This window comes from Panicum virgatum, chromosome 2K, assembly GCF_016808335.1.
Source record: "Panicum virgatum strain AP13 chromosome 2K, P.virgatum_v5, whole genome shotgun sequence".
Classification (NCBI taxonomy): domain Eukaryota; kingdom Viridiplantae; phylum Streptophyta; class Magnoliopsida; order Poales; family Poaceae; genus Panicum; species Panicum virgatum.
This window is the reverse complement of record NC_053137.1, coordinates 42,625,618-42,650,902: the sequence shown is the minus strand read 5'-3', so window position 1 is coordinate 42,650,902 and position 25,285 is coordinate 42,625,618. Positions and strand designations below refer to the sequence as shown.

The following is a 25,285-nucleotide window of genomic DNA, read 5'->3' as shown; positions in this document are numbered from 1 at the left end:
CGGCGGTGGGCCAAGCCGAAATCCGGCCACGGCGAGGCTCGATGGAAGCAAGGGAGGGTGCATGAGCATCGGGGGACCGAGAGCCTATGATATGCGGATACATCGCAAAACTCACTGTCGGTGCCCTGACCCGGGGGTCCGGATCCCAACTAGTAAATGCTGTGTGTTTCCTCGTCCCAGATGTTGATGCAAGAGGCAACACAGTAACGCACGGGTTTATCCTGGTTCTGGCCGCGGGGCCGTACGCCCAGCAAAGGGGGTGTGCGAGGGCACTGTATTATCTTGCACCCGGAGTGCTTGTAGTAGGGGGTACAAGTAAGGCGAGAGAGGGAGGGAGGCTCCCAAGTCTCTGCTAGAAAGGGAGTTGTGCGTAGCGAGTAGCGATGTCGGAGCCAGAAGCGAGTGAGCGTGCTCTGTGTGCGGCGTAAGGCCTAGAGAACCGACCGACCCCCCTCAGGGGAGCCCGCCTCCTCCTTTTATATATACAAGGAGGGACGAGTACATGTACAGGGGATCGCGGAGGTTGTCATCTCTCCCCGAGTAGCGGGGGTAGAATAGTCGAGTACTGTGGGAAGTACACTGTGGGGTATGGCGTCGGGCGTGGTGGTCGTCCTGGGCGTCGTCTTTGACCTCGCGGAGATCGCGCCGGCGTCCTGCCTACCCCGGCAGGCGGCGTGGTCGTCGCTGTAGGATGTACAGTCCTCCAGATGTGGCATTCCGTGGGCCCTGCAGGTCAGGGTCCTGCGGGCTCCAGCGGTGGCAGGGCACGCGGCGGTCCCGGATCCCCCTGGGTAAAGTGCCGGTGTGCGTACTAGGAGGTCCAAAGGTTGCGTGGAGGTCCAGGACCCCTCGAGGGGGGAGGTCCGGGCTTCCGGCTGCTTGGCGCTGGGCTTCCCTCTTGGAGGGGGCACGTGGCGTCGCCGGACCCCTTTCCAAGCAGGAGGCGGGTCCGGGGCCATACATGTGACGAGGTGGAGTCTGGACGGCCGGAGTTGGCAGAATAGTACGGGGAGCAGTGCCGAGCACGCTGCGTCCCGCGTCGTAGGTCCCACAGTACTGCCACAACGTCTGGGATGGCGGAGCAGTGACCAGAGTTGGCGGATGGGACTCCGGTCACAGCCACTGTGGGGAATGGCGGCCTGACGCCATCTATCCTGAGCACTGTAGAGGAGTGGTTGGCATTCAATGCCTCCGTACGATGGGCGGTTGAGCGGCAGGGCCGTTTGTCCCTTGCGCCGAAGGGTGGCCTCGAGTGAGGCGGAGATGCGGGGCGCAGTCGGGGGTCCCGATGGGAGCCTTCGAGCGAGACGGAGATCGTCCCGCGGGCCCGAGAGGGGCGTGAATGGGCCGTACCGTGTGCGTGGGTCGCGTGTTGGGTTTCTTTGAGTCCTTTCCTTTCTTCCAGATTGGAAGGAGGTCGTGGGCCTTCGTGGGCCTAATAGAGTGATCTTAGTACCCCGATTAGGGTGTCCCTAATCGTGGTACCCGACACTCACGTACCGGTATCGGATACCATATCGGATACCCGTACTCCACGGATACTCCCGGATACGTATCCCGTAAGTATCGGACTATTTAGGTATTTTCAAATAATAAAAATAAATCGGATACTCGTAGGATACCTGTGGATACCTGTCCGATACCTTCAAACCCTAACAACACCACTCAATCGCCTCGTATAAAGGTCCTCCATTCAGCTGTGCCACCCTCTCATCCCCACTCGTGCAGCCGCAGGCCCACAGCAGCCTCGCACGGCTCCCTTACTGTCACCGCCACTGTGCCACCCGCCCACGCCTCCTCCTGCTCCTTCCCCGTTGCTCATCGCTCCCTTGCCGTCACCGCTACCCGGCCACCCGCCCGTGCCTCCTCCTGCTCCTTCCCCATCACTCGTTGCCCCTTGCCGTCACCTCCGCCCGCCCTCCCGTCCATGCCTCCTACTGCTCCAGCAGCTGCGCGGCCTGTCCAAACAGAGGCCCGCACATCTGTTAAAGCACTATTTAGGGTGGTGCTGTGCTGCTGGAGCTCGCCGCTGGCGGGCTGCCACGGCTGCTGGAGCGCGCCTCTGGACGGCCCGCGTGGCCGCTAGAGAGGGATAGGATCAGCCGCGGCCTCCGGAGAAGGAGAGGAGGAGCCGCGGCCGCCGGAGCTGGCCGCTACACAGAGAAAAAGAGAGAGAGAGAGTGTGTGTCGGAGGTTGGGGAAGAAGACGACCGACATCCATTCGTGGAACAGACAAACATGTAAGATAAGGTTGGATTTTTTTCCTTTGCCCCTTCCCTTTTCTAATAATTATAGAACATATGAATATATGAGTTTATAACGCATTATAGTCACTAAAACTTCTATTTTCTCACATTCTAGTTCCTGAAACTTTTATTTATTTTTATTTTTTATATATATTGGCGTATCCCCGTATCCTTGTTTTTGAAAAAATGGCGTATCGAAGTATCCCGTATCGCGTACCGGTATTCGTATCCGCGTATCCGGGCAACATAGCCGAGAGCTACCTTAGGGTGTGTTCTATTGGGGTTGGGGGCAGCCGGAAATGGGGCTGCGGGCGGAGCAGGCACTTCGCCGATGGTGTGGCCAGCGTTCCAAGAATTGCAGGAGGTCAAGGGGTGGTGTCTGCAGGCTTGGCTTAGGCAGGAGGTAGCCAAACGGAGGACTTTGTGGTGAGACTGAGCGACGGCAATGGCGGGCAACAGTGGCGCTACTCTGGCTCCCTCCCCGACTGCCGCGCCGCTGTTCATCCCTCCCTCCACAGCCGGCCCTCCATCTCCTCCTGCGCCCACGCCCGATGCGCGGGAAGGGCTGGACAGTGGGACGACTCGGCGACAGCAGGGATGGTGGGAGCGCGTGGGACGGCTGATGCCGAGCGGCGGGGCTCAGCAAAGATGCTAAGCGGCGAGGAGATTTTTCCGAGCCAGATAGTGCGAGAGGACATAGATGAAGAGCATGTTGGATGAAGGTTTTCCAAAATTTTACCTATCCAAAACCTTTTACAGAGTTTATTGGAAGTGCTCTTAATTCAAGTTCCAAACAGAAATCCTTCGATGTGTTCCAAACGAGTCACCGTCTCATCGGAGCTCCGTCAGCCCGGCGACCTGCAGATGCTCCGTCACGTGCCCCGGCATTTCCACCGGCCGCTCCAGATCAACCAACCCCAGAAGGCCAGTTGGCCTAACCATAGACGACCAGCAAGGCGGCAAACCCTCGATGACACGCGGGCCCCGCCTGCCACCTCCGGCTCGTCGCCTCCACCAACCCCGCCTCCTTCAAAATTTATTCGCGGAAAGCCCCTCGCCACCTCGCCGCCTCCGCCCAACCAACAGCCGCGACGACATCCCCCACGCCGCCGCCGCCGCCGTTGCCGTCACCGTCACCGCCGCCATATAAACATACCCCCGCCGCCTCCTACGCCCCGCCTCGGCACCTTCCGCGTCCGACACATGGCCCACTCCCACCTCCTCCTCCCGTCCCCCAAGCCACTCCTCCCCGCCGCCGCCAATCCGTCGCGCTGCGCCGTCGCCATCCGCGCGGCGCTCTCCACCGCTTCGACGCCCTCCAAGGCGGCGGCGGGCGCGGAGGCGGTGCGGTCGATCCGCGCGCGGCAGATCGTGGACAGCCGCGGGAACCCCACCGTCGAGGTCGATCTCGTCTCCGGCGACGGCCGCCTCCACCGCTCCGCTGTGCCCAGCGGGGCGTCCACGGGGATCTACGAGGCGCTCGAGCTCCGCGATGGGGACAAGGCTGTGTACGGCGGGAAGGGCGTGCTCCAAGCCGTGCGCAACATCAACGAGGTCATCGCGCCCAAGCTCGTCGGCGTCGATGTGAGGTGAGCTGGAGATCAATATCTCAGGTTGATGTTCAAATGATGGATCGGTCTATCTGATCACCAGTATGAATGCTGCGAATTGGTTAGTTGGGAAACATAGTGTGTCATTTGTGTGTGATCCAAGGTCAAACTGCTTCAGTCCATGGGCTTTAATGGGTTGACTAGTGACTAGTTCGACTGCTATCTGACAATGATGTCTGATCTTCTGGTTAGCTTTAATCGTAAGGATTAGAAGCGAATGTGGTGAAATTGGTGGAAATGCTCACTTATATCATACTTCGTTTATTCACATAAGTCTGGAATTTCGCTGTGTGGGTGCTGGAGCAAATTAGCGTGTGTGTTTTATTATATATGAGCTAGGTGCTTTGGGACTTTATTATCTTCATGCATGAACAACATTTGATTAGAATCTTAAGGTCCTGGGTAACATGTTACAATATGTTTTGGTCTTTTTGATGCGGGACACAGAACCTTTACCAGTGTGTGGATTCTTAAGGGTTTGTTCATAACAAACAAAGAACTGGGTAGTAACAAGTACACTCAAGCTTTTTTTAGCTAAGTAAATATGGCAGTTGTTTCTATTTTTCTGGTGGTAATGACAATTCATGAATATTATTGAGCTTGCTTCATACTAGTAATAGGATTTGTTCAACGCATGTGGCTGTTACTACTAATCCTACACATCCAGTTTTACATTAGCCACATCCGGTTTGCCATTAGGTTAGAATAGTAGTTTGGTGTTCCTTGGCTTAGCATGTTAACTTAGCGCAACATGCTAATTTGTATTGATATAGTTGCGGTCACTGAAGACTTGGAGTGCTTCACCTACAATTGTTCTGTTGTGAAATGTATTTTCTGGTGCTGCATGAAACATTTCTCATGCAAGCATGATAATAGTATTTGAACATGCCATTATCGAGCAACTTCTGTGCTTTTTTAGTGTAGTTACTCTTTTTTGCGTGATTAGTTAACTTTCAGAGTAACTCTCCGACTTATGTTTCAATGTTTGCATCTGAGTACCACACATGTGGAATGGGGTTAGTCAATTCTAGCTTGAGCAACCACTATGTGTTTGCAGGGGTGCATCTAGTATCATGAGGTTTCGGCTAATCTCTTAATCTTTCTAAAATCCAAACCACTAATATGCACATTCTTGGTTAATATATAAGTTTAACTGCCACATTTGCACCTGTGTACTGCTTCAAAACTTGATGATCTTTTGCTAGAACACCCATCACAAAAGTTCTACATCCGGCACTGTCTAATCAGGTTGTATGGTAAGGTCCAAAGACTGTTTTGTCTAGAAGCTTCTGTGCTATTTATTCTATGATGCAGAGAGCATGATTTCCTCAGGTATCAATTTATCATATCTTTTTTTAATATACTACCAAAGTTATTGGCATCCAAATGATGTTTACAACTTATGCTAAGTTATAAAATGGTTTTGGATATGTGAAACCACCATTTCTGGTGGGTTTCATTCCACATAATTTTAATGGTAATAAAATTGTATAGATTACCTAAAAGGACACAGGGAGCAAAGCTATGCACTACCAGTTACACGTATACATTTCATTGCCATCAGAAGGGATGTAAAAGAAAATGGCAATTAGAGTATATGATGCTATTTCCACTGACATTTTGTATGCAGATATATGCTTACATGTTGGAAGGTGCTACAACATAATTATTTACCAACTTTGGCTTTATAGTTGCTATGTCATATCTAATGCCAACTGCACCTGACAATTTATCAGGAACCAGAGCGATGTTGATGCAATCATGCTAGACATTGATGGAACTCCGAACAAATCAAAGCTGGGTGCCAATGCTATTCTTGGAGTCTCCTTGAGTGTATGCCGGGCAGGCTCTGGTGCAAAGGGAGTTCCTCTGTATAAACATATTCAGGAGCTAGCAGGAATTAAGGAGCTTGTCATGCCTGTCCCAGCTTTCAATGTAATAAATGGAGGCAGCCATGCTGGCAACAATCTAGCCATGCAGGAATTCATGCTCTTACCCGTTGGAGCAACTTCGTTTGCTGAGGCTTTTCGGATGGGGAGTGAAGGTAAATGATCTTTTGTTGTTTTTCTATAAGGAGGTATACTTTAGTTAATTTGTCTACTTTATGCGTGTCACACTTTAATATTTCAGCGTACATGCTAGCTGATAGTCATTTTCATTATATCAGTAAACAAATATATTGGGAACAGTTGCTTCTACTTGTTTCCGTTAGCTGGTAATTTTCTCTCCAGTCTCACTGGTTCATTTACAGTTTACCATGCCCTGAAGGGCATTATTAAGGCAAAATATGGCCAAGATGCATGCAATGTTGGAGATGAAGGTGGCTTTGCTCCTAATGTTCAAGACAACAGAGAGGGCCTTGTCTTGCTTATGGATGCCATTGAGAAGGCAGGCTATACTGGAAAGGTGTGACACCATTTAACTATTTTCATTAGCCTTTTATTTGACTGATCTTTTCTATTTTGTTTAATACTGAAAAGAGATCCTAATGCAGATAAAAATTGGAATGGATGTTGCGGCTTCAGAGTTCCTTACAAAGGATGGAAGCTATGACCTGAACTTCAAGAATCAGCCTAATGATGGAGCCCATATTCTTTCAGCCCAGCGTCTGGGTGATCTGTACAGAGATTTCGTCAAGGACTTCCCTATTGTATCAATTGAGGACCCTTTTGATCAAGATGACTGGAGCTCATGGGCTTCATTGCAGTCCTCAGTTGATATCCAAATTGTTGGTGATGATTTACTTGTCACAAACCCAAAACGTATAGCGGAGGCTATTGACAAGAAGGCTTGCAATGCTCTATTGCTGAAGGTAACCATTTACTATTATCTTTTGATGTGGTCTTTGAATATTCATACCTTTATCTAGGGGTACAAATTGGTGACCCTTAGGTGCACCTCCACCATCTTTAGTTCAAATATTTGTGCTATTTTTTCAAAATGAGATCCAGTTTTGGATAAGTAGCGCAAATCTTTGAGCTAAAGAGGGTTGGAGGTGCACCTAAGGGTCACCAATTTGCACCCCCTACCTTTATCATATTTGGCGAGCATAGTCGGTGTAGGATGTGGCAACCGTGCTGTAATATAGGCATGTAGCTGATAAATATAGTTTCTTTCTACTGATATTAACGAATAGGCTAAAGGTATGTGATGCAATGCAGTATCTACCTTCAATTTTTGTTTGCTTCCTTACAGTGCAGAACATTATGACATGCCAAACAGGATTTATGTTGAGATATCCTTGCACTACAACACTAAACGTCTTTTTTGATATTGAATCCAGGTGAACCAGATTGGTTCTGTCACTGAATCAATTCAAGCTGCTCTTGATTCGAAAGCTGCTGGCTGGGGTGTGATGGTCAGCCACAGAAGTGGTGAAACAGAAGATAACTTCATTGCAGACCTGGCTGTTGGCTTAGCTAGTGGGCAGGTAAAAGTCCACCAGAAACCCTTGCTGTCACATTATATTTCTGCTGGTGTTCATCAGATGATCATAACGGAAACCAATTGTACGTTTCAGATTAAAACCGGTGCTCCATGCCGTAGCGAGAGGCTGGCAAAATACAATCAGGTAAAAACATCATCCTGATTTTACTTCCATTGTTATATTTCTATTTTTTTGTAGACTTTCTTTTTCCTCTATTGTTTTGCTTGAATCATCTTCATTATGTTCTGTTTCTGCACAGCTTCTGCGGATCGAAGAGGAGCTAGGCAACGTGCGCTATGCTGGGGAAGCATTCAGGTCGCCATAAGAACTATACAGGCTTCAGGATGTAGTAGAGCGTAAATTGGCTGTACTGTCGAGTAGAAATAAAAGCACTAGACCGTTGCAAGTTATGCCATTCATCCATGTACGATGCACCACGAGTCATCCCAGTTTTCTTGCGGGGTTATTATCTCTATATGAACCTTAACGTCTGCACTGGCATCAACTAGAAAAAAGGCACCATATGAATTGCACAAGTGCATCTTATTTGCACAGAAAGGCTGGTTATAAGTGCATTTCAGTTATGCCAGATCGAACACACAATGAAACTGACCACTGCTGTTGGAATAACTTAAAACAATTTGGGCGAACGACCTATTCTGGTAATAACTTGAGCCACATTTTCCAGACCAGCAACGGTGATGTGCATTAGATAGTAGCATAGCAATAGTGCGCTGGCTCATCAAATCCCACTGATGCAAGATGAGAACTGAGAACGTGCTACTCCCTCTTTGTTCCAAATTATAGGCCGCATATCTAAGTGCACAACAAAAACTATGTATCCTAAAATAAATTATATATAAATTAGCTGAATGCAATTCTCTCATATCGAGGATTCCACGGAATTCAGTCGTTAATACAATATGAGAGAATTGCATTCGGTACTCTAATCAAATAGGTTTGATCTTGCAGTCACAATGCTGCGAACAAATATGCTAGTGACCACCATACACTGTTTGAGCAGTTACACAGAACCACTCCAACCACCGTACACTGTTTGAGCAGCTATACAGAACCAATACACTGTCTGAGTATCTACCAACTAGACTGGTGTTGAACGTAGCAAGCTTCACAAGATACATCCCAGTGGCAATCGAAACATAACGCTTGACAAATGTTCATTGCTATACATAGAGTATAGAGTTCTTCAAGGCAAGGCATGATTGGTTATTTGGTTACAGCGATGGCGAGCAAATCATGATGACTAGGCTCTATCATCAGCCCAAGTGCTTAGCTGCTGGAGTGCAATGCTCTGGCAAATGTTCGTAAGGATCTTCTTTGATGATTAGCTGCTAGGTAACTCCTTGGGAGATGCCTGATCAACTGTAGAACTGAAGGTCCAAGATTTCACAAATCAGCTTCTTGGATCAGCACATTGTCGGTGTTGTCAGGTCTCTGTGGCCCTTCTTTGAATCTTGCATTGTCTTGTTAGGATGATAGATCGATGCATAGACTTCTCCTTGTTTATCCGATCAGTTCATCAATCCGTACATCCTGATGTGATCCCATACACACTGTTACAGAGATAAACGAAACAAAGTCGGGTCTTGCTCATTCCCATTGCAATGAATGCTAGCACGATTCGGAAACATTTATTACAGTTTTTTTTTGAACAGAAACGCCATCTCAGTTCCATTTCTATCCCAGGCTCCCAGCTGTCATCACGGTATCTTATGAAACGGATGGATTCATTTCTAATGCAGTATATCAGACAGACGGACAGAGAAACTAAGTTGTTTCACAGCCATGGCAGTTAGTCTGGGAAACGGAGATGTCCAACAACTAGTGTAAGATCTATCAGTCTATAACAGTTCTTTGAACTAGTTGGTATCAGCTAGTCCCAGGCTTGTCAGTTTCAGGATGTCATCAGAACTTCAAACGACAAAGTCAGCACTGATATGATGATATCTCACAATGCTCTACTGCTAACATCACACTGCATCAATGAAGATGAATGATGAAATGCTCACGGCTAGTTAGTTGCAGCCATTTGCACATGCTCAATATGCTAGTAACTTGCTTCAATATTTCCCAGGTAAAGAATGCATGTCGACATTAACATAAAAGATTAGACAGCATAGCTCCTGTCCATTATATGGTGCATAGAAGCCACTTACAGAATATTAGCACATGGATTATGACAGACACTGTCTCGACAAAAATATAAGGGATTGATCGGTACAATATGGGGGTGCTCTGCTTACTGACCGTGAAATAGGCAGATTAGAAGATGCCGCGGTTCCGAGCAAGCGCGAGGAGGTCCTCGGCGGCGGTGGGTGGAGCAGGAGTTGTGGGGACCATGAGCACGGCCCTGTATAGAGGATCAACAATGCTACCGGTGCTGCTGGTGCCGCGATTGTCAGGGCTGGGACTCGGGCTAGGTGTCGGAGTCCTGATCCTGGCGCCCCTCACCTTCCTCGTGCAAACCCTAGGCTTCCGCGGCTTGGAGATGGACAGCTCCTGGTCCTCCTTGTCCTCCGATGAGGGAATGGAAGGGGACGAAGGGGAAGGCTGGGTGAACGGGAGAGTGCACATGGTGATGGCATCTTCCTCCTCTTCTACCCCTTGGCCCTGCTGGTCCTGTGTAAGAGGAGGTGTGCTGAACACCTCTGCCTCCTCCTCCTCCTCCTCCTCGCCGCCGCCGCCGCCGAGGAAGGGGGCGCGGGCGAGGAGGTCCTCCTGCGAGGCGGAGATGTCGCCGCACTCCAGCTCCACCTCCTTCCCAAGTCGCGATACCCTCTCAGCCGCATCCGCATCCCGAGCGGAGGAGCCGGAGCCGGAGCCGGAGGCAAAGGCGGCGGCCATGCCGCCAAAGGCACCAACGGAAGAAAGTCGGGAGATTGGGATCAGAAGGAGCCGGCGCCCTCATGCCATCCATGACCCGCCCATCCCCACCGGCTTTGGCGGTCCCGGCTAGGGTTTGGTTTCGTGGGATGGGATAGGGAGGGCCGGAAGGAGAAGCGGCCGGCGGGCCCCGGGCAAATCTGCGGCGCGGTGAGGCCGCTGCGGCGGGGGCTCGGGCACGGAGGTGGCGGGTGGCCTCGGCGGACGGCGGCGCTCCGTTCGTCTTGCTGCTGCCGCACCAGGCGGCAGGCTCTAGCGATTTCACTCACCAAATGGGCCGCTTCGAGGCGGATAAGAGGCCCAAAATGCGACGTGCCTCGCCTTTTCTTCTTGTGTGCTTTCGATGATGGGTCAGGAGGGTCAGCCCGTGAGCCCGGCCCATTGTAGAATTGAATGGAGCACAGGTGTGTGAGGCGGAAATCATATACAGATTTTTTCTTCTCCATCCTCCAGTGTTTGAGATTCGTGCAAATCATCTCATCTGTTGAATCTTCTCAACTCTAATCTTCTTCCTCCTCCTCCAACCCCCTTCCTCATGAGCGCCGCCGCCGCCTTTTGAACGCGCGGTGCCGCGGCCGTTTGCCCGCCGCGATTGCCGCGACCGCCTGCTCGCTGCGCGCGGCTGCTGCTGCACGCCGCGCACCGCCGCCGCGCGTTGCTGCTGCCGCTACCGCTGCTGCGCCGCGAGCCGCGCGCCGCCGCGCATTGCTGCTGCTGCGCTGCACGCTGCAAGCTGCTCTGCTCTGCTGCTGCGCAGCGCGCTGCTGGGCTGGTGGTGCTGCTGCGTGCTACTACGCGTTGTTGCTACTGCTGCTATGCCGCACCCACGCAATATTTCTATTTTAGTATTTTCAACATTTTAAATTTTCAATTTCAACATTTGACCTTTACAATTTCAACATTTTGAAAGACAAATAATTTCAACATTTTGAAAGACAAATGTTGAACATATTTAGCAAAATATTGAGTTAATTTTATTAAAATGTTGAACATATTTACAGCACATAATTAGACTAAAGTGGGCTTTAAAGATGAATATCTTATTTATCTTTCAGAAAATAGATAGGAGCCCCGTGTGTGAGGTGTCTGCAAACTTGCAGATCTCCAAATAACTTTGGTAAAAAAAACTAGTTTTAGTCCGGTCGTACTTTTACGCATCGGCACGGCCGTCTGCATTTACCCGTGCTTCCATCTTCGTGCAAGTCATCTCATCTGTTGGATCTTCTCAACTCTAATCTTCCTCCTCCTCCAACCCCCTTCCTCGTGAGCGCCGCCGCCGCCTTTTGAACGCGCGGCGGCCGCGCGGCGCCGCCGCTCCGCCAGCCGCGGCCGCTTGCCCGCCGCGATTGCCGCGACCGCCTGCTCGCTGCGCGCGGCTGCTGCTGCTGCACGCCGCGCACCGCCGCCGCTCGTTGCTGCTGCTGCACTGCATGCTGCTGCTGCATTTTGCACACTGCAAGCTGCTCTGCTCTGCTGCTGCGCGGCGCGGCGCGCTGCTGGGCTGGCGGTGCTGCTCCGTGCTACTACGCGCTGTTGCTACTGCTGCTGTGCCGCACCCACGCAACATTTCTATTTTAGTATTTTCAACATTTTAAATTTTCAATTTCAACATTTGGCCTTTACAATTTCAACATTTTGAAAGCCAAATGTTGAATATATTTAGCAAAATGTTGAGTTAATTTTATTAAAATGTTGAACATATTTACAGCACATAATTGGACTAAAGTGAACTTTAAAGATGAATATCTTATCTATCTTCCACAAGATAGATAGAAGCCCCGCGTGTGAAGTGTCTGCAAACTTGCAAATCTCCAAATAACTTTGATAAAAGACTAGTTTTAGTCCGGCTATACTTTTACGCATCGGCACGGCCGTCTGCATTTACCCGTGCTTCCATCTTCGACGCGGTGACGTGCAGCAGGCGGGCAGCGGTCGCGTGCGGGCGATGAAGCACGGGGTCGCAGGTGCGGAGTCATCAATCAGGTGCACATATAATTTCATCACATCTCTCTTATTTCCCTCGCACCTGCGTTCTAATCTCCCTCTCCATTTTTGTGTGCAAGCATACATCGACTAGCTCGGGTCCCAACCTCCGCGACACAAAAATGCCATTCAGCATAAGTTGATTCTTCTTAAATCCCCTTTTTTTTTTGCACCGAGGGGAATTCTAAAATTTCTATGACATTGAGGAAAGCCATCAAAATTTTTATTGCGTCGAGGGAATTCACTCAGCCACTCACGTTATAATACATCATGAGAAAATCAAGCCGGAAGTACTTTTTTGCAGCAAATGTTTCTCTAAATATTATTATAAACTAGAAAAGAAAACGCAGATGGCACTATCCCCGTACATGCACTTGCATTGCATTGCTCACTTTATAGGATTCGGCAATGTTTACTAACAGTACTGCTAGCGTTCAGACGTACGCTCTGAATGTTTCATTGGATAGACCGTTATAATATTGATAAATAGTTACAACATCGGAAATCAACACTCGCAACATAAAAAAATATGTATACAAATGATTCTGATATTCGATTCAGGATGGAAAATTTTCACCGCAACATTAATATCATGTTTTATACAACATTCGCTGGGCAACATAAAGAAACAATAATTGCAGCATCAATACTTGTCTCTTGTAATATGGGTCGGAACGTCTGATTTTTTCTTCCTGTGTGCCAGATATTCTAATTCTAGCATTACCGTTTATCTAATTAGTGTGTCATCCCACTATGCATAAAAGGTATTCGGTTTAATACCCATTATCTTTTGTAAATTTTTTATATATACAGATACAGATATTTCTCAAGTATATGTAAAAAAAAGAAAAATAAACAGTCTATTTTTTAGATACAAATCATACAATAAACAGCCTACCCACGACCTGTCGAGCCCCCACCGCTAATTCTATATATCTTTCGCAAGATTTTTCTTTACTCATCTTCCAATGTTTGAAATCCGTGAAAATTATTCTATTTGTTGGATCTCTCAACCCTAATCTTTCTTGCTCCTCAAGCCCGCATGTCTGCCTGACCGCCTCGCGCGGCGTGCTGCTGCTTGCGGCTGCTGCGCGACGCTATTGCTTGCTGCTGCCGCTGTCGCCGCGTGCCGCTATGCGCTGCTGCTTGCCGCCGACGCCGCTGCGGTAGTGCTGCTGCTTCCACACGCGCCGTCGCGCCCGCGTACGCCGCCGTCGGAGAAGAAACACCTAGCTCATGGAGAAAAAATATTCAATATTTTTATTTTAGTATATTCAACATTTTATGTTTTCAATTTCAATATTTTTTTTACAGTTTTAATATTTTAAAAGCTAAATGTTGAATATATTTAATAAAATATTGAGTTAATTCTATCAAAATGTTAAATATATTTGTAGTAAATAATTGTGTCAAAATAAACTTTAAAAATGAATACAGAAGATAGATAGGAGCCCCGACCCCCACGGGAGTGGTTATACATCACCTAAGGCGATGGTTCGGACACCCATCACCCGAAGAAATATTTTTCACGTTTAGTTAATGAGCTGCCAGCCCAATAATCTAGATGCAGATTTGATCCGCTGCAATCATTCAAGATAGAGAACAACCGGCGCATACATGTAAAAAAGACAAAACTGGTGATGTCATCCCACATGCAAGAAAGTTTAGAACTTAAAAAAACTATAAATCTTGAACCGTGTATCCAAATTAAATTTGAATTATATCATTAACTTTTTTATAACAAGATCTTCAAAACAGGATCATACTTGCCTATGTTTGCATAATATTTTTAAAAAATATTTTTTTAATACTCAATAATTAATTTCGGCTACTGCGAACAAATATTTTAACAATACGAACAAATATTTATTTTCCACGAACAAAGAGTTACACGTAGCGAACAAATAATAATATACAACGAACAAAATATTACACATTGCGAACATTTGATTGTATAGGATAAATAATTAAAAGGAATATCACGAACAAATGAGTCAACATGACGGAACAATTTAATTGACAAAGGGAACAAATAATTTGGTGTTACAAATAAATTATTTACACGCAAATAAATAATTTTACATAAAGACAAATGCATCTACATCATAAAAAGTTATTTTTGTAAGTATATATACACGCTAAAAAGTTAGCATATAAAAAATAAATTATTTCTTACCCCAATTTATAAGTCTACAATACAAATAAATTAATATACGGTTAGTGTGACTCAATCGTGGCCCTGTTCGGCTGGCGGGTTTCCAGCCAGCGCTGGGCGGTGCGTGCTGCGGCAAATTGTGGCAGCCTGTGGGGGCCCACGGTGGGGGCAGCGTCTCCAAGGAGAGCACGGGAGCCGGCGCTGGCTGGAAACCCACCAGCCGAACAGGGCCGTAAATGTGAACAAATATTTATACAATAATAATAGGTAAGTATACATCTATTAACATTTGAAACAAGCATGGTTGATATCAATTATAAAGGATAAAAAAATCAAATATAGATTAGGTTCATAATAGAAAAGAAAGAACGATTAATAAATAGAAACATAGGACTAGACAAAAGTGCAAGGAAAGAAATAGGAAAAAGGAGAAAAGAATTAGAGAAACAAATTTATGGAAAAAATAGATAAACATATGAAGAAAAAGAAAAGAAGTAAAAACAAAGTACAAATGCATTTTGAAGCATCAGAGATTATCCAGACAAAATAGATAAGAAACAATAAAAATAGTGTACATCTGGCTATCTAGTGGATATATTTGCATTCAATGTTAGCGTGCATGTCTAAAATAGTAAAACACACGAGAGAAAAAATAAAACAAGAAAAAAATGGCCGGATCATTTATTGCTCCACTAGGTGTCAGGTGAAAGCACGAAGCGCGTTGCCTTATCTACTGCATGCGCTCTTAGTATAAATTGCCACCTACCTAAAAGATTAAACTGCTATTGGGCCAAATAAGTTCGCAGAGCCCACTACCAGCTTCAGGAGATGGTTTTGATATTTGTAACCCGAGCGAAATATAGTCGCAGCGACCCCCCACCCCCCACGCGGCCCGACCCACCTGCTCGCGCGCCCCTTCCCTCCCCCGATCCCCGACCCCATTCCCCCGAGGGTTTTATATGTATACAATTACAAAAGATGGTCCCGACGTCCATACCACTAAAAAGTTTGGTGAAACTTTTATATCATCGCGTTTTTTCGTTTTGACGTCTGTACCATTATGGATGGATTGGAGGGTACCAGATGCTAACAGAGCTGCAAAAGGTCCATGATGCCCTTGGGTGCCCAAAAAATGATTTACCCTCCATGCCATTCTATTTTGCTTCCAACGTTTGAGTACATGACCAAAAAATTTTTTGTCCTCCATGCCACTCCATGACACTCCACACAAAAATGTAATATGCTTTGCAATACGATATTTTTTTTAATTCTTGCACAAATAAATTATATTTGGACAACACAAATAAAAATATATTTTTTATCCATCATTTGGACAGCATCATCATGTCATGTCTTCATATCTAGTGTGATCTCTGCTAACATGAAAACACCTGGTTTTTGTGAGTAAATGCACAAAACTGTCGATGTGAATATAAATCCATATTTTTGTGAGTAAATCTCAATCTCCGAATGCTCCAACCAAACTCTTTTCACATTTTGAATTTGATTACAAGCACATTTTAATAACTGTATTTACAATGTTGGTTCCAACACAGACTACTGCTAGTGCCCAACTGATCAGCTTCAGTAGTTCCAGAAGACTTGGTTTCTCCTGTGCTGCTTCCTGAGGTAGACGCCGAGCAGCTTGTAGTACGTCCACCGCCGCTTCTCGCTGGTGGCCTCCAGCAACGCCTCGGAGCTGGCGTGGAAGCCGCCCTTGCCGAACGCCTCGAAGATGATGCCGTCCTGGGCCACGACGGCCTCGGCGTTGCCGTCGAACCGGTCGAACGCGAACGTGAGGTTCCGCGAGAGCCGGCGCTCCAGGTACACGTCGACGAAGCAGCCGTGCGTGATAAGGTCCGGCGCGACGGCGTCGCGGCGCATGTGGTCGACGAAGCAGGGGAGGGCGGGGCGGTGCCCCCAACGCGCGGCCCCGCGCAGGCTCCCACGCGAGGGAACGCCCCCACGCAGGCCCCGCGGCGAGGTGAATCCGGAGGCCGCGCTGGCCCCGCGCACGCGTCCCCCAACGCGCGACCCACCCCGCGGCGAGGCGAATCCGGAAGGGAGGGGAGGGGAGGGGCGGGGCCGGCGGCCTGACCGGCGGCGGCCTGGGATGTGTTGGTGGTGCGCGTGAGATGTGTGGATGTGGTGTCTGTGAGAAGAGTTGTGAGGATCGGGTTTGATGCAAGGATAAAATGATCATTTTACTAGGTTAGGCCCATATGTCAGAGCCTTAGATCTGTTAATTTCTAACGGATGGTAGATGGAATGGTATAGACGTAAAAACGAAAAAACGTGATTATATAAAAGTGTCATCAATTTTTTTAGTGGTACGGACGTCGGGATTTTTTTTTATGGAATACATGTAAAAACCTCCGTTCCCCCACCCAAAACCCCAGACCGCCCCCTGCTCGGCTGCTCTCCCTCCCACGGCAACCCTAGGCGAGGCGGCAGCGGCGGCGCGGCAGGTGCGGCACGCCTGCACGGCCGCACGATCCAGGGCACGGCAGAGGGTAGGAGAGGAGCCGCGGAGGCCGGAGGGGCCGCGCTGCCGCGGGGTGCAGCGGCGCAGGCGACGACCGCAATCCGCAACGGCTGCAGGCTGCTCGGCCTTGGCGGTCGGCCCTGCTGGGCGGGCGGCGGCCAGGCGCAGGGCGGAGGTCGCAGGCGGGCGGCGGGCGGCCAGCCGGGCAGCCGGCGTCCGACGACCAGGGAGCGGCGCTGCGTGTGGTGGTCAGAAAAGGTTGGTGCTTTTGGTGAACAAAGGGAGAGGAAAAGAAAAGAAATTATGCTGATTGTTTAAATAGAATGATTGGAGTAATAAAATGATGCATTGATGCTTGCACTTAGCTGTCTGTTTAATTTATGTTGTTTTGTTGTTTGCTAGTCGGCTAGTATCATAAATTGTGTATATGTACATCCTAAATATAATGCATATGCAGTATCATGATGAGAAAAATATTTCTGAAACTCCATTGCTTGTATTGTGGAGAAATCCGGCGCCGCCCCAATGGCTGTGGAGAAATCTGGTGGCGCTGCCGCAGCCTCCCCATCCACCTCCACATCCACCTTGGACTGCTTCCAGAAGATTGTCCTCAGCTGGGACTACCTCCGCCTTGTCGCCGAATCCAAGGTACACACATCGACCCTGCCCACACCCGCTCGCCCACCAGCCGCACCGTCCGTAACCAAAACTTTCTCCAAAACCTTAACCCTCTCCGGCTCGGGGTGCAGGGCAGCAAGCAGGGGAAGGGGCTGCAGCGCGTGAAGGACACATATGAGTCCGTGGCTGACTACCTCAGCGTCTTCGAGCCGCTGCTCTTCGAGGAGGTCAAAGCGCAGATCGTCCGGGGACGCAGCGATGAGGAGGAAGGAGGTGAGGGTGCCCGCACCTGGGCTGCGCTTCTTCCTTGCCGCAGCGCGTTGTTTGCTCTAATTTTGCTGGTGTGGTTGTCGACTCGGATTTTTTGATTCGTGGTTTTGCCTCGTGTGGGTGTACGCAGATGCTTCGCTGGACTGGCAGAGGGTGGCGGTGGGGTTGTGTGCGGAGTCCGAGGGGTTCCACAAGTTCTCCATGGCGGTGGAGAATGAATTTCGGGAAACTGTGTCGGAGAATGACCTACTGCTGCTCTCCAAAGAGAAAGTAAGTGCTGTGCAAGTAATTTATAGCTTGTCCTGATATCCAAGTATCAAGGTACTGACTACTAAAAATTTGATGGGACAGAGTGTCTCAAAAGTCAAATGCTAACTGTTTTGTTCTCGATCTAGTCAAAACTATTGTTTGGTAGGTGGCTACATGTATAATAGTTGAAAATTGTAACCGGCAATCTCTAGATTTGTTTTTCTGAGGCTCCATGCTACCTTTAGGTACTTAGTTCTTACCTTTTGGGCCATTTTTTTCTTGGAACAGAACAAATGTGCCATAAGTTATGTGCAGTGATTACTTAAATTATTCAATTTGGTGAGTTGAGTTGCCGATTAAGTATTATACTCATATGATAGACTAGTTGTACCTGTACTTTTGTAGTTTGAGGAGGGAGTGACCCCTACTGCATACGCCTTTGCATTGGTGGAACAACGCGGTGGTAGCGCAAATATTTCTCTTAGAGCTTTTGTGGCAGGCGAAATTCAAAATCTGAATGTTTCCAAGCCTGTGGACTCTCCAAGACTGAAGCGTTTTGCTTCCATTTTGGCAGCTGAGAGCAGCACCCTGTGGATATTGAAGGTGAGTCTCAATTTGTTCTAAGACAAGCACCAGAGTTTTTATGCTGGCATTGTTTGACAGCGTGTACTACTTTATAGTTGATATGCCATTTTCTGGTCAAAATTTTCAGGTCTGCAGTTTGTCTACTATAATGCGGGAGTTCACAGCTATGCATTCTGTAGCTTGTCTTCCTTTTAAGGATTTAATTCTTTCAGCTGCTGAGAAGCATAAGGATGTTGATGATCAAAGCCGTGCCTGGAATGCCCCTCAGCCACTTATGGATCACCTCAAAGCAAATCTTAATGATTCACAACTAGAGGCAGTTAATGTGAGCATCCTTTGTGTATTTTGGTATTGTTGATATGTCTATTGTATCTGATAACTGTTTTAAAACTAGGGCTCTGATAGATTACTGTATTGTCTCTAGGCAGGTCTTTCCCGCAGATCCTTTGTTCTTATTCAGGTTTGTTATTAGTTCACTACTACCATTAATTTTCTTTGTTATTGTTTACCTACCTTGGTTAATTATGTGAATGTACTGCAAATATCTTAGCAGTTTTTTTGGATATATGCTTTTTGTTTAGAAGGCTATGCAGATCCAACACATCACACTACTTCGAGTTTCCCCCCCTCAAACACACTAAAGTTAAGAGAAATGCGCAATTTACTGATTTTATGTTACTTCTTGTAACTATTTATTTGCAGGGTCCTCCAGGAACTGGAAAGACACAAACTATCCTTGGACTTCTCAGTGCCGTTCTCCATTCTGCTCCTGCAAGAATGAAGACAAAGTAACAACTTTGCTTGTTTATCCTTTTTCAGTTTATCGAATAGTAATTCTGTTTTCGAGGATAGAAAATCAACATGTTTATCAGATGTGAGAGTAGATAGAACGGAAACAAAAAGTTTTGACTGCATTCTGCAGAAGCCTATCCATCATTTTTCCCCTCCACATTCTTCGTCCATAGCTAAACTTGGCACATGCATCTCATATGCTTCTGATTCTGTAATGCAGAGGAGGATTTGACGTTCAAAAACATGGACCAGAGCTGGACATTGATGGCAAGTATGTTGAAAATCGCAGATCTCCTAGTTAATTTCTATCATATTTATTTTGACTTTTGGCATGTAAATTGGGAGCATAAAAATCTGAGTAAGAATGTCTAACAGCGTCAAAATTATGAGTTATTCCTTGCAGTTTTGGAATGCTGCCTCCTTAGCTGATTTTTCTTATAGATCTGCATGGTTTATTTAGTTCTACAAATTTCTTAGTTCTTGACATTTTTCTTATTACTTCGATATCTTAAATCCACCAAACGGCATGATTGCTGTTACTTTACATATGGCACCATCTATTGTAACCATCGCTAATATCTACCTGGTGTTATGTGGAAACTGATAAGAATATGATTTTTTCGGTGTAATACCTGATTTTTCTTATAGACCTGCATGGTTTATTTAGTTACTACAAATTTCTTAGTTCTTGACATTTGTCTAATTCCTTGGATATCTTAAATCCACCAAATGGCATGACTGCTGTTACTTTACATATGGCACCATCTATTGTAACCATCTGTAATATCTACCTGGTGCTATGTGGAAACTGATAAGAATATGATTTTTTAGTGTAATACCGGTTCCAGATTTACATGCACAATGCTACTGGAAGTTTTTGTTGGCACTAATATTGTGGATTATACATGGCAGGTATGCACACTGGGTAAAAGCATCTCCTTGGTTATTTGGTGCAAATCCTAGAGATTTGATTATGCCTGTCGATGGTGATGATGGTTTTTACCCCACTGGAAATGAACTGGTACTCTTCTGTATTGTATACTTGCTAAATTTGGCCCTGATGTATTGATTAGTTTACTCCTTACAAGGCAAAACATTTCTCTACAGAAACCTGAAGTTGTAAGCTCCAATCGCAAGTATCGGGCCCATGTGTTGGTCTGTGCTCCATCCAACTCAGCACTTGATGAGATTGTGTTACGTGTTCTTAACACAGGTAAAGGTTTCGTTGCTAAATGCTACGTAATCCGATGCAGTTGCTATGCTGTATGCTCCCATAACTTCTTTTTTCTTTTTGCATCTTATGCATTTTTTCACTAAGCGAACTGGACTTTTTCAGACTTACGGTATCATTACCATGCATCATTGTTTGCTCACAAAAAAAAATCATTAGGATGCATCATGAGCAAATTAAGAAATGAAATAATGTCTTTTTTTTTCCAGGAATCCGAGATGAAAATAACAACACTTACAACCCTAAAATTGTGCGCATTGGAGTGAAGGCACATCATTCTGTTAAAGCAGTTTCTATGGATTACCTGGTACATGATTTAATCTGCAAAGCATTTTCTGTCTAACTTCTATCAACTACAATGAGTTAATACCTTTGCAGATACAACAAAAACTTTCTGGTGTAGATCGCACATTAGATGGTGGGAGACGAGGAGCTGGCGAATATGATCGGATTAGAGCTTCAATACTGGACGAAGCCGCCATTGTACGTCATCTGCTATATTAGTAGTTGAGTTTATCTATTATAATTTGTTCTCATTGCAAGCAAAATTTGTAGGTATTTTCTACTCTGAGTTTCAGCGGATCGTCAATTTTCAGCAGGATGAGCCGCACTTTTGATGTTGTTATAATCGACGAAGCTGCACAAGCTGTGAGGATATCTTTTAAACATTGCTTTTATTATGGAACATTTACATTACCATCTGGGATATTGGCATATTCTCTATGCCTCTATTTTAATTAATATTTCTGAACTTTAACTTATTTTATTGTTTTTCAGGTGGAACCTGCAACTCTTATACCCTTGGTCCATGGGTCCAGACAAATTTTTCTTGTATGTTGGACTTTTCGCATTTGTTCTACACGTTCTTTCTTTTGTTCCAACCCTTGTGCAATATGTATATTATTCATCCATATAGTACCTTATTATATGATAGAAATCAGGCATGTGATATTTTGAATATTTCCTCTTCTCAGGGTTGTAGTACATAAAGAAACTTTTGTCTGTCTGGGCTCGTGCCAACATCATGCTTTCATTTCTTGGAGAGTGTGTGTGTCCAGTCTCACCATTTCACTCGATTTCTATCACTCAAAAAGTGTTCTTTTAGCAACTTGGTTGATGAATGCGTTGACTAGCTTTTGTTAGTGATTCACTGTAGCATTTACTATCTCCTAATATCCTAATCAGGTTGGCGACCCAGTTCAGTTGCCCGCAACAGTCATTTCATCTACTGCTCAGAAATTGGGGTAAGATGATTCTTATTTTCTTTATACTGGTCCAATTGTTCAGGTGCTGTAATTGCTAAGATGATGTTCGTTTATCTGTTAGATATGGAACAAGCTTGTTCAAAAGATTTCAAGGTGCTGGTTTTCCGGTGCAAATGCTTAAAATTCAGTATCGCATGCATCCAGAGGTAAATTTCCCTTCCTCGGTGGAATGTATCGCATGCTCAGTCTTTCTTAAGCTGGAAACTGGAATGATTGTTGTAATCCATTATCCAATCCAAAACAGATTAGTATCTTCCCTTCAAAAGAATTTTATGAAGGAGCGCTACAAGATGCAGGGGGTCTCAGCAAAAAACGCCCATGGCATTCCTACACCTGCTTCGGACCATTTTGTTTCTTTGACATTGATGGTGTTGAAACGCAGCCACCTGGAAGTGGTTCTTGGGTGAATCAAGATGAAGTGGAATTTATAACTCTCCTATATCACCAATTGGCAATGCGCTATCCAGAACTCAAATCTAGTTCTGAAGTGGCTGTTATATCACCGTACAGGCAACAGATGAAACTATTGAAGGATAATTTTCGGTTAACCTTTGGGGATCAATCAAAGGAAGTGATAGATGTAAACACTGTTGATGGATTCCAGGTAACAAGCTCATTTTGCGAAATTCGCCTAAAAAAGCTCGTGTTACGGATGGGATTTCTTTACAAATCAGCTGGATGCCTCCTTATATAGAAGTATCGGTAGTGATGTATCTCACTACTTGTATGTAGGGCCGTGAAAGAGAGGTAGTCATTTTTACTTGTGTAAGATGCAACAAGGAGCAAAAAATTGGGTTTGTTTCTGATTTTCGGCGAATGAATGTTGCCATCACGAGAGCAAGGTCTGCTGTACTGGTAAGTGCCTCTTCTCCAAGCTTCAAACTTTATTCTTTAATATTTTGTTTTGCATCATCTGCAGACGGCAGTTGCATCAGCACCATCTTATGCATGATACTCAATTACTCATGGCATATATGCGCTTATGGTGTCAACTAAGACATAGTTGCTGGGCGGATCCCGAAGCTGAACATAGTAGCTGGGCTGGAGCCCCCGCAGCCCCCCATGTGGATCCGCCACTAGTCGCAGGTTGTAAATTCAATAATTAAGGAGCTATGTGGCCTAACAAGATGTATACAGAATAGTCAAGATTCTCTTGCATGCATTCATACATGCAAAAGCAGATATGCTTGTTCAAGGATGCTGTTTAATGTTTGATGGTTGCATCCATCTACAAGATTTAGCTGACATTTAGAACCAACTTTCTTTTCACATGTCTTGTTTTATGCCCTTTGTTCGTTTACTTGTGAATCCAAATATCAATTTGCATACTGCAGGTTGTAGGTTCCGCTTCAACACTGCAGAAAGATGAACACTGGAACAATCTTGTCGAGAGTGCCAAAGAGCGAAAGAGCTACTTCAAGGTGAGATTGTTATTGCTTCTGTGTTGTTTCTTAGCTTGAAAGAGCAAAGCATCTGGGATGAATCCAAACTGTGCACATCTTGCAGGTCCCAAAGCCATTCGGCGCATTCTTTGCTGAGGATAACCTGAAGACCATGTTTGTGGAAAAGAATCCTCCTGCAGAGCCGAAAGCTGAAGCGCTGGACGCGATGAATGAAGAAGCGCACAGGCAGGGCCTCATGGATGTGGATGCTGCTGATGACCAAGCAGATGCAGGGGACGACGACGATGCTGCCATGGATGTTGATGATGGAGGTGGCGACGACTGATTGTAGGATGCCGTGTGAGCTGTGGCCCCTTGTTACAGCAGTTGTATTAGCGAACTGGTACATAGAGAGGATTAGGGTTTCATGGGTGGAGACAAGAGGTTGCTGAGGCTTCAAAACAGAATTTTGGAGCAGCTATTCTTTTTCTCTTATCCAATTTTGGGAGGAAGAGATGTCCGGGATGCCTAAGTTACACTATCAACATTACTTGTTAAATATAAATAGTGACAGACACGTTTCTTGTGTTCCTTTTCGGTTCTCCCCGTGTCATTTATGTGTTTGAGCGTGGGTGTAATCGAGAGAAGAATGAATGAACTGCAAGTTTTCTATTGAATGATCTCGGGGATTTATACATAGCGAACCGTCGCCATGGGAGTCGCGAGATGCCCGTTCGGGGACACGGATACGCGGTCGCCCAACGGACAGCGCTTACGCGGTCGCCCAACGGACAGCGCTTCCGGCGATGTCGGTTCTTGAGAAGGTAGCGTAGTCTGTACGAACTTTATAGGGAGGTTACATCGTGATTGTAGGATTACATCTAATGGCTAATATTAATCTACGTTGCTAATCCAAATCCAAGTGGATGTGATCCCTGCAATCCTATTGGCTCATCTCCTGAGGAACGGATTGCCTCTTAACACTCCCCCTGATTGCATCCAGTCTTGAGATCAATCAATAGCTTCAGAACCTCCAAAAAACCTTGTAGGAAAAATATGAGGTGATAATGTTTGTTGATATGTCATTAAACTCCTCAAAACCTGTAGGAAAAATTAGGAGAAATGATATGACACATATTTAGGTTATTGTTCATTGTAAACTTATATGGAAAAACCTATAAAGGAAAAATCCATAATTTAGTTTAGAACAATGTTATGGATTATGAGCCATAATTAATATATCCTCCTCAAAAACCACGTGGGAAAAATATGAGGAAGAAAATTTCTTTGTTGTTTCCTTTAAAAACCTCTTTTGAGGAAAATAGGAAATATGACATGATATGTATCGTATATTGTCTCATTAAAAACTTTATTTATGAGAAAGTTTATAAAAACTCATAAATAGGAAAATAGTACAATATAATGTTTTAACACAAATGATTAATTTCAGAGAGTATCTCCCCTGAAGCTTGCAAGTCTTTAAGTCGTCGCATACCAATCCCATGAACAAAATTTTGGAACATGGGACCTGGTAATGACTTAGTGAATAAATCAGCGAGATTATCACAAGACTTTGTTTGCAAAATGTTTATTTCTCCATTCTTTTGTAATTCATGAGGATAGAATAATTTTGGAGAAATATGTTTGGTTATATTACTTTTGATATAGCCTGTTTCCATTTGTGTAATACAAGCAGAATTATCTTCATAGTTAATTGTAGGTGATTCAATGGAACCAATTCCACTAGATTGTTGTATGTGATTAATCATTCTTCGGAGCCATACACATTCACGTGATGCTTCATATAGTGCAACAATTTCGGAATGATTTGTAGAGGTTGTTACAAGGGTCTGTTTAGAAGACTTCCATGATATAGCTGTTCCTCTATATAAAAATACAAAACCTGTCTGAGATCTGCCATTATAGGGATCAGATAAATAACCAGCATCAGTGTATCCAATCATAGTTGTGTCTTGGTTTCTTTGGAAAAATAATCCAAGATCTTTGGTGCCATTGAGATATCGTAAGATATGTTTAGCTCCTGTCCAATGACGTTTAGTTGGAGCAGCACTATGTCTAGCTA

General features: G+C 45.7%; 3 protein-coding genes across 5 annotated transcripts; 2 read left to right on the top strand and 1 right to left on the bottom strand.

Moving 5' to 3' along the window:
• The first annotated feature begins 3,297 nt into the window (after nt 1-3,297).
• Nucleotides 3,298-7,819, top strand: LOC120678259 (enolase 1, chloroplastic-like). The gene is made up of 7 exons (XM_039959402.1): nt 3,298-3,835; nt 5,593-5,900; nt 6,108-6,262; nt 6,351-6,668; nt 7,140-7,286; nt 7,377-7,427; nt 7,543-7,819. The coding sequence occupies exons 1-7, from the start codon at nt 3,450-3,452 to the stop codon at nt 7,606-7,608; spliced, it is 1,431 nt and encodes a 476-aa protein (XP_039815336.1). The 5' UTR covers nt 3,298-3,449; the 3' UTR covers nt 7,609-7,819.
• Nucleotides 7,820-8,124: 305 nt separating this feature from the next.
• Nucleotides 8,125-10,472, bottom strand: LOC120678242. Of its 2 annotated transcripts, none has more exons than XM_039959392.1 (2): nt 9,548-10,472; nt 8,125-8,857 (listed from the first exon to the last, which is right to left on the bottom strand). In XM_039959392.1, exon 1 carries the CDS (start codon nt 10,146-10,148, stop codon nt 9,567-9,569), a length of 582 nt encoding a protein of 193 aa, XP_039815326.1. In that variant the 5' UTR covers nt 10,149-10,472; the 3' UTR covers nt 8,125-8,857; nt 9,548-9,566. The 2 variants fall into 2 exon arrangements, with proteins under 2 accessions (XP_039815326.1, XP_039815320.1); XM_039959386.1 differs by having other exon boundaries at nt 9,552-10,469.
• A 6,246-nt stretch (nt 10,473-16,718) lies between these two features.
• Nucleotides 16,719-23,794, top strand: LOC120678221 (probable helicase MAGATAMA 3). 2 transcript variants are annotated; one of them, XR_005676471.1, is made up of 21 exons: nt 16,719-17,068; nt 17,318-17,458; nt 17,560-17,701; nt 17,829-17,968; nt 18,353-18,550; nt 18,660-18,857; nt 18,957-18,992; nt 19,235-19,320; nt 19,545-19,595; nt 20,237-20,345; nt 20,432-20,537; nt 20,765-20,862; nt 20,934-21,038; nt 21,111-21,203; nt 21,333-21,386; nt 21,741-21,799; nt 21,882-21,966; nt 22,065-22,424; nt 22,553-22,906; nt 23,155-23,241; nt 23,327-23,794. XR_005676471.1 is itself a non-coding variant. In XM_039959368.1 (21 exons), the coding sequence occupies exons 2-21, from the start codon at nt 17,336-17,338 to the stop codon at nt 23,546-23,548; spliced, it is 2,475 nt and encodes an 824-aa protein (XP_039815302.1). In that variant the 5' UTR covers nt 16,722-17,068; nt 17,318-17,335; the 3' UTR covers nt 23,549-23,794. The 2 variants fall into 2 exon arrangements, 1 of the variants encoding a protein (XP_039815302.1); XM_039959368.1 differs by having other exon boundaries at nt 16,722-17,068; nt 22,553-22,675.
• Nucleotides 23,795-25,285: the final 1,491 nt, after the last annotated feature.

Coding starts and splice junctions, on each gene's coding strand:
- LOC120678259 (XM_039959402.1), top strand. CDS start 3,450: ATGGCCCACTCCCACCTCCTCCTCCCGTCCCCCAAGCCACTCCTCCCC. Junction 3,836..5,592: donor CTCGTCGGCGTCGATGTGAG/GTGAGCTGGAGA, acceptor ACAATTTATCAG/GAACCAGAGCGATGTTGATG. Junction 7,428..7,542: donor GGCTGGCAAAATACAATCAG/GTAAAAACATCA, acceptor GTTTCTGCACAG/CTTCTGCGGATCGAAGAGGA.
- LOC120678221 (XM_039959368.1), top strand. CDS start 17,336: ATGGCTGTGGAGAAATCTGGTGGCGCTGCCGCAGCCTCCCCATCCACC. Junction 17,459..17,559: donor GCCTTGTCGCCGAATCCAAG/GTACACACATCG, acceptor CTCGGGGTGCAG/GGCAGCAAGCAGGGGAAGGG. Junction 22,425..22,552: donor ACACTGTTGATGGATTCCAG/GTAACAAGCTCA, acceptor ACTTGTATGTAG/GGCCGTGAAAGAGAGGTAGT.
- LOC120678242 (XM_039959392.1), bottom strand. CDS start 10,148: ATGGCCGCCGCCTTTGCCTCCGGCTCCGGCTCCGGCTCCTCCGCTCGG.